The sequence below is a fragment of the Ascaphus truei genome, unplaced genomic scaffold, assembly GCF_040206685.1.
Source record: "Ascaphus truei isolate aAscTru1 unplaced genomic scaffold, aAscTru1.hap1 HAP1_SCAFFOLD_694, whole genome shotgun sequence".
In the NCBI taxonomy this organism is placed as follows: Eukaryota; Metazoa; Chordata; class Amphibia; order Anura; family Ascaphidae; genus Ascaphus; species Ascaphus truei.
In genome coordinates, this window is record NW_027457028.1 from 3,040 (window position 1) to 11,310 (window position 8,271).

General features: G+C 57.9%; 1 protein-coding gene across 1 annotated transcript; it reads left to right on the forward strand.

Moving 5' to 3' along the window:
• The first annotated feature begins 445 nt into the window (after nucleotides 1-445).
• On the forward strand, nucleotides 446-6,743 carry WASF2 (WASP family member 2). The gene is given in 8 exon segments (XM_075584640.1): nucleotides 446-643; nucleotides 1,292-1,445; nucleotides 1,730-1,847; nucleotides 2,421-2,551; nucleotides 2,804-2,881; nucleotides 2,883-2,978; nucleotides 5,181-5,611; nucleotides 6,338-6,743. Coding segments are annotated over 8 exon segments (1,359 nt in total). The 5' UTR covers nucleotides 446-450; the 3' UTR covers nucleotides 6,496-6,743.
• Nucleotides 6,744-8,271: the final 1,528 nt, after the last annotated feature.

The window sequence follows — 8,271 nt, forward strand, 5'->3', positions numbered from 1 at the left end:
TCCCTCTCTCCCCATTCCCCTCCCTCTCTCCCCCTCCCTCTCTCAATTTCCCACCATCCCCCTCCCTCTCTCCACATTCCCCTCCCTCTCTCCCCATTCCCCTCCCTCTCTCCCCCTCCCTCTCTCAATTTCCCTCCATCCCCCTCCCTCTCTCCCCATTCCCCTCCCTCTCTCCCCCCATTCCCCTCCACCCCCCTCCCTCTCTTCCCATCCCTCTCCCCATCCCCCTCCCTCTCTCCCCATCCCCCTCCCTCTCTCCCCATCCCCCTCCCTCTCTCCCCATCCCCCTCCCTCTCTCCCCATCCCCCTCCCTCTCTCCCCATCCCCCTCCCTCTCTCCCCATCCCCCTCCCTCTCTCCCCATCCCCCTCCCTCTCTCCCCATTCCCCTCCATCCCCTCCCTCCATCCCCCTCCCCTCTCTTTCTCAACCCTGCTGCTCGACATGTTTATATGGTGGAGTGGGTGACCCCAATCCTGCCTCTGCAACATCCCCTCTCCCCATTCCCAGGCCGATATGCAGAGGATATATTCGGGGAGCTGTTCACAGAGGCGAGCCGCTTCGCCCTGCGCGTGGGGACTCTCGGGGAGCGAGTGGAGAGGTTACAGGTCAAAGTCACCCAACTGGACCCGAAAGAGGAGGAGGGTGAGTGTGGTCTGAGGAGGCGGGGGTGGGGGGGGTCTGTACGATCAGATCCATCTCCCATATTCTTATGGGATAAGAAGGTGTCATGCAGGGGATTCCTATAAATCAGGGGTCCCCAACCTTTTTGTGTCCAGGCACACTTGAGAGTTCAGGAGGGAGTTGCGGACACCAACCAATTAACACAAATACACACACACACACACACAATACACTTCGCTTTGGGGGAGGCCTCCTCCAGTGCCGCGCTGGGCGTCCGGCACGAGATAGAGATGCGCAGCAGCTGTTGGTGGTACTGCAGCGATCTACTCGCTGGCAGCCAGCGAGCTCCCGGGGGCTCGCCATCGACGTGTTGGAGACCCCTCATCTACACCGTATTATCAACTGGTTGGCCAGTCAGTCGCCGGCTCCCACTAAAGGCTCGGTGGGCGCCATGCTTTGGGGTCCCCTGCTATAAGTTAATAGGGTCACCTCCCTCTAATGGGATAATAGGACTTCCCTACAGCATAATTAGGCTAGTGACGCCTTCCACTGATGAGGGTATTGCTGTGAGTTAATAGGGTCAGCGACGCCTCTCTCAGCATAGTGAAACCTGGTGCTTTTACCCCTTTGCCCCACTGCCCCCTGACTGTGCCCGCCCTGTGCCCGCAGTGTCCCTCCAAGGCATCAACTCCCGCAAAGAGTTCCGCAGCTCTACCACCCAAGACCAGCAGCTTTTTGTCCGTGACTCGCTGCCACTGCCCATGTGCGAGACATACATCACGTGTGACATGCCACCTCCACTCAACATTCTGTCACCCTACAGGTGAGGAGGGAGGGCTTGAGGGGGAGAAGGGTGGCGTAAGGGGGGTGGGGGGGAGTGAAAGATGCGGGAGGGATAGGAGGAGGCAGGGGAACAAGAAAATTGGATTGTGTTCATGGGAGGAAAGGTTATCCCATTGAGAACACGCCCAGCACGCAGGTACATAGGAGATAGATACATACATACATGTTGGGTAGATGGTGACTCTCCCTCCCCTTCTTCCCTTTTCTCTCCCCCCTCTCGCTTTCTTTCCCTCTCTCTTGCTATCCCCCCCCCCCCTTCCTCAGAGAGGACATGAAGGATGCCCTGAAGTTTTACACTGATCCCTCGTACTTCTTTGACCTGTGGAAGGAGAAGATGGTGCAGGACACCAAGGACATCAAGAAAGAGAAGCGCAAGCATAGGGTGAGAGGCTGCGGCCTACACATGTTCCCCCCGCGGGCCATGCTCCCCCGCCTCGCACCGGCACCAAATGGGTTCAAATTGAGCCCAGAACCACTCAAAGGGGCCGCCATCTTCATGCTGCTGATGTCACTTCCTGGCTATGGCCTCTTGCTCACTGATACGTCCTCTTAAGCAATGATATCGCAGCGTCAACATGGCGGCCCCCCGCCCCTCCCATTGTGTGAGGAAGTGACCTCGGTAGATATAAAATGGCTGCCTTCTGCCCATCAGTGCTACTTCCTTTGTCAGGAAATGACAACACTGCTTCAAAACAGGCCCCCTCCTGTGCAGCAGGGGATACTTCCTGTGTTGGGAAGTGACATCGCGGCTACAACATGGCCTCCTCCTGCTGCCCCCCATTGGTTTGATGCCAGGGGGCGGCCTACTTTAAGGGCAGGCTCCTAACAGTGTGTTTAAAGGAGCCGTAACCCCTTCGGTGCCAGGGGAGAGCTGCAGGCCCCTCTGGCAGGAAAGGGTTAAAGCCGAGCCCCCCGCCCACCTCCGTACATGTCGCCCGTCTCTCCCGCTGCACAGAGAGAGAAGAAGGACAACCCCAACCGCGGCAACGTGAACCCGCGCAAGATCCGCACCCGCGCCGAGGTGTGGGAGAAGATGAAGATGGGGCAGGAGTTTGTGGAGGCCAAGGACAGCAACCAGAGCCCTGGGTAATACTCGGTTTCACTATACAGTGCAGCTTGTATATTGTTAATGTGTATATACACTCCACATCACTATATAGCGCGGCATGTTCATCATCACCATCATCATTATTATTATTATATAGAGACACTCCGCATTATTATACATTGCAGTGTGTTCATGGTCAGTGTATAGATACTCGGCATCATTATACAGCGCAGCGTGTTCCTTATCAGTGTACAGATACTCAGTGTCACTATGTGCTGTGCCCGTGTCAGGCCCCCGCAGTTGGTGTATCAGAACGGCTCTGTTAGCTCCAGGGACAGTATGGACCTGGGACAGTACCCGCCCCCCCCCTTCGGATGAGGACACCTCCCCGGTGCCTCCCCCAACTCCCGATGACACACTACCTCCTCCCCCCAAGGACTTCAGGTAAGATATACAGAGCCTGGCGCCTCTAGGACTCGGGATATGGAGCCGGGCATCCCTGGGCCTAGGGGTAGGGAGTCTGGCACCTCTAGGACTCGGGATATGGAGCCGGGCATCCCTGGGCCTAGGGATAGGGAGTCTGGCACCTCTAGGACTCGGGATATGGGGGGAGCCGGGCATCCCTGGGCCTAGGGATAGGCAGTCTGGCACCTCTAGGACTCGGGATATGGAGCCGGGCATCTCTGGGCCTAGGGATAGGGAGTCTGGCACCTCTAGGACTCGGGATATGGAGCCGGGCATCCCTGGGCCTAGGGATAGGGAGTCTGGGGATACAGAGGAGTCTGGCACCTCTAGGGCTGGGCATACGTTGCCTGGCGCCTCTAGGACTCGGGATATGGAGCCAGGCATCTCTGGGCCTAGGGATAGGGAGTCTGGCGCCTCTAGGACTCGGGATATGGAGCCGGGCATCCCTGGGCCTAGGGATAGGGAGTCTGGGGATACAGAGGAGTCTGGCACCTCTAGGGCTGGGCATACGTTGCCTGGTGCCTCTAGGACTCTGGACGCCGCGGGTCACGTGACGTCACACGACCCCGCGGTAAGGGGAGGTGGGAGCGAGAACGGAGGACAGCAGGCCGGAGGGCGCAGCAACAAAAGTGTGCGCTCCCCTGGTCTAGGACATTTGCACGCGACTCTCCACCACCGGAAGCTTCCGCCAGCCGCTAGGGTAAGTAAACCCCCTACCCTAACCAGTAATAAAACTTACCTTATATGCGGCCGGCGGGGATCCAGCGGCGGATCGGCTGCGGCGGAGGGTCCGTTTGCGGCAAAGTGTCAGCGGCCAAATGTCCTATTCCGATACAGAGCCTGGCGCCTCTAGGACTTTGGATATAGTGCTTGTCACCTCTAGGACTTGGGATATAGAGCTTGGTGGATACATGGAGTCTGGCTGCTCTGGGGCTTCATATACAGTGCTTGGCTAGCCTGATACCTCTAGGACTGGGGATAGGGAGCCTGGCACCTGTAGGGCTGGGGATAAGGATTCTGATACCTCTAGGATTGAGGATACAGAGCCTCACACCTCTGGGGCTGTATATACAGAGCCTGGCACCTTTAGGACTGGAGGATACAGAGCGTGACGTCTCTAGAGCTGGGGGTACAGAGCGTGACGTCTCTAGAGCTGGGGGTACAGAGCGTGACGATCTAGAGCTGGGGGTACAGAGCGTGACGATCTAGAGCTGGGGGTACAGAGCGTGACGTCTCTAGAGCTGGGGGTACAGAGCGTGACGATCTAGAGTTGGGGGTACAGAGCGTGACGTCTCTAGAGCTGGGGGTACAGAGCGTGACGATCTAGAGCTGGGGGTATAGAGCGTGACGTCTAGAGCTGGGGGTACAGAGCGTGGCGATCTAGAGCTGGGGGTACAGAGCGTGGCGATCTAGAGCTGGGGGTACAAGAGCGTGGCGTCTCTAGAGCTGGGGGTACAGAGCGTGGCAATCTAGAGCTGGGGGTACAGAGCGTGGCGATCTAGAGCTGGGGGTACAGAGCGTGACGTCTCTAGAGCTGGGGGTTCAGAGCGTGACGATCTAGAGCTGGGGGTACAGAGCGTGGCGATCTAGAGCTGGGGGTACAGAGCGTGGCGTCTCTAGAGCTGGGGGTACAGAGCGTGGCGTCTCTAGAGCTGGGGGTACAGAGCGTGGCAACTCTAGAGCTGGGGGTACAGAGCGTGGCGATCTAGAGCTGGGGGTACAGAGCGTGGCGTCTCTAGAGCTGGGGGTACAGAGCGTGGCGATCTAGAGCTGGGGGTACAGAGCGTGGCGTCTCTAGAGCTGGCGGTACAGAGCGTGGCGTCTCTAGAGCTGGGGGTACAGAGCGTGGCGTCTCTAGAGCTGGGGGTACAGAGCGTGGCGATCTAGAGCTGGGGGTACAGAGCGTGGCGATCTAGAGCTGGGGGTACAGAGCGTGGCGTCTCTAGAGCTGGGGGTACAGAGCGTGGCAATCTAGAGCTGGGGGTACAGAGCGTGGCGATCTAGAGCTGGGGGTACAGAGCGTGGCGTCTCTAGAGCTGGGGGTACAGAGCGTGGCAATCTAGAGCTGGGGGTACAGAGCGTGGCGATCTAGAGCTGGGGGTACAGAGCGTGGCACCTCTGGGGCTAAGGTTGATGGGAGGCGTGGAGTGAAACCTCAATCTGTGGGATTGATAATTTTTTTCTCCTCACTCAGTTTTCCAGGGCCTCCAATCGTTCCAGCCTGGTTAGCCCCCAACACGCCCCCCCGGCACCTCCCATCGGTTCCCCCTTGGGGGCCCGTCCCAGCTTTTCCCCTCCTCCTGCCCCTCCCCCACCCCCTCCCTCCTCTGGAGTGCCTTCTGACCCCTCCTACTTCCCTCCCCCCTCTCCCCCAGCATGCCCCCCTATCCCAGGATTCCCTCCCCCGCCTCCTGCACCCGTCCATGAGTACCTCCCTGCCCCCCTCTCCCCCATGCCCCCTGCTGCAGGCGGCCCTCCTCCCCCTCCTCCTCCTCCTCCTCCCCCTGGACCTCCTCCCCCTCTATCCTTTGCCCCCGCAGAGGGGGAACACACTGGACACGCACCCAAACCCAAATCCTCTCTGCCCGCTGTGAGTGACGCCCGGACTGACCTGCTTTCTGCCATCCGCCACGGTAATGCTCCTCTCCTCAATTATGCACCTCTTTCCTTCTCCCTCTCTCTCTTTCCCTCTCGTGTGCCCCCTCACCACCTCCTCTCCACGTCTCGCCTCTCTCCTCTCCCCGTCTCGCCTCTCTCCTCTCTCTCCCCGTCTCGCCTCTCTCCTCTCCCCGTCTCGCCTCTCTCCTCTCCCCGTCTCGCCTCTCTCCTCCTCTCCCCGTCTCGCCTCTCTCCTCCTCTCCCCGTCTCGCCTCTTCCTCTCCCCGTCTCGCCTCTCTCCTCCTCTCCCCGTCTCGCCTCTCTCCTCCTCTCCCCGTCTCGCCTCTCTCCTCTCCCCGTCTCCCCGTCTCGCCTCTCTCCTCCTCTCCCCGTGTCGCCTCTCTCCTCCTCTCCCTGTCTCGCCTCTCTCCTCCTCTCTGCCTCTCCGCGCTCGCCCCTCCCTCTCTCTCCATGTCGCCCCTCCCTCTCTCCCCGCGCTCGCCCCTCCCTCTCTCCCCGCGCTCGCCCCTCCCTCTCTCCCCGCGCTCGCCCCTCCCTCTCTCCCCGCCTCGCCCCTCTCTCTCTCCCCGCACTCTCCCCGTGTTCGCCCCTCCCTCTCTCCCCGTGCTCGCCCCTCCCTCTCTCTCCGCGCTCGCCCCTCCCTCTCTCCCCGTGCTCGCCCCTCCCTCTCTCCCCGTGCTCGCCCCTCCCTCTCTCCCCGTGCTCACGCCTCCCTCTCCTCTCTCCGCCCTCACTCTCAGGGTTCCAGCTCCGGAAAGTGGAGGAGCAGCTGGAACATGAGAAGAGAGACGTTGGGGGTAATGATGTCGCCACCATCCTGTCCCGCCGGATTGCCGTGGAGTACAGCGACTCGGAGGATGACTCCTCCGAATTCGATGAAGAAGACTGGTCTGAATAAGCCGAGGGACAGAGAATTCACTTAGGGGGGGGGGAGGGGGGGGGGGGGTCATTATATGCAAATCGGGGAGGGGTCATTAATTTGTAGCTTGACCCCTCTGATGGAATACAGGGGTACAAGTTAATAGGGTCAGTGACGCCTCCCTCTGATGGGATAAGAGTGCGTCCTATAGAATTCCTAAAGTCAAGAGTCGACACAGGGTTCCTATAAGTTAATAGGGTCAGGTAATAGGATTTGTGCCTTCAATTCCCCCACCAAAGAATATACAGCACACGTCGCTCTCGTTAGGATCAGATCAAATATGCTGCAATCCCAAAGCCGGGCTGATTGCACAGCCGCCGCCATATTTAAAAAGCCCAGGAAAAATGATACTTGATTGATGTTTTTCTGCGGCCAGAAACTGCTGATAGGTGTTTGAGATTAGGGTGACAAAGGAACATTTTGGGGTTTCTAATAGGGGATTTGACAACATATCAAAGTGAGATGGGTTTTTATTTACGCCCACCTATTTCTAAAGAAAATGGTGCAGAAATCACCTATGCAAATATACAGCATTATATCTGTATACATACTCTTGCATCATTGGTAATTGTGCCTTAAAGGGTCAGTCCCACGTTGGACCAACGTGACCTAGTGACCAGTGCCATGTTTAATGGGTTAAAAGGTCAGTCCCAGGTAGGAGCAAAGTGACATAATGACAGTGACCCTTAAATAATATAAGTCTATGCAACAATCTTCTATTTTATGTTACAATAATTTAGTGTCAAATATGCTGTGTGTGTGTGTGTGCGTGTGCGTGTGTGGTACGTGTGCGTGTGTGGTACGTGTGCGTGTGTGGTACGTGTGTGTACATACATACACACTCACACACTACTATTTCATCATTCCTTTGTTTCTGCCAGATGTTTAGAGTATAAGGCGTGTGTGTGTGTGTGTGTGTGTGTGTGTGTGTGTGTGTGTGTGTGTGTGTGTGTGTGTGTGTGTGTGTGTGTGTGTGTGTGTGTGTGTGTGTGTGTGTGTGTGTGTGTGTTTTTGGTAATCATTTATATCTGTAATTGTTCTTTGTTTTATTATATATACACATTGTTTAATACAGGGGCTCTATATAAAGATTTCAATTACCTGTGTTGTGTGTTTGTGTCATAGGACAGATGGATAGACATAAGTACGTATATACACAGATATCCCCTCTCACCCTGCACTGGGAGGGTCTCACTGTCCCCTCTCACCCTGCACTGGGAGGGTCTCACTGTCCCCTCTCACCCTGCACTGGGAGGGTCTCACTGTCCCCTCTCACCCTGCACTGGGAGGGTCTCACTGTCCCCTCTCACCCTGCACTGGGAGGGTCTCACTATCCCCTCTCACCCTGCACTGGGAGGGTCTCACTGTCCCCTCTCACCCTGCACTGGGAGGATCACACTGTCCCCTCTCACCCTGCACTGGGAGGGTCACACTGTCCCCTCTCACCCTGCACTGGGAGGGTCACACTGTCCCCTCTCACCCTGCACTGGGAGGGTCTCACTATCCCCTCTCACCCTGCACTGGGAGGGTCTCACTATCCCCTCTCACCCTGCACTGGGAGGGTCTCACTATCCCCTCTCACCCTGCACTGGGAGGGTCTCACTGTCCCCTCTGACCCTGCACTGGGAGGATCACACTGTCCCCTCTCACCCTCCACTGGGAGGGTCACACTGTCCCCTCTCACCCTGCACTGGGGGGGGGTCACACTGTCCCCTCTCGCTCTGCACTCGGGGGGGGAGGGGGACACACTGTCCC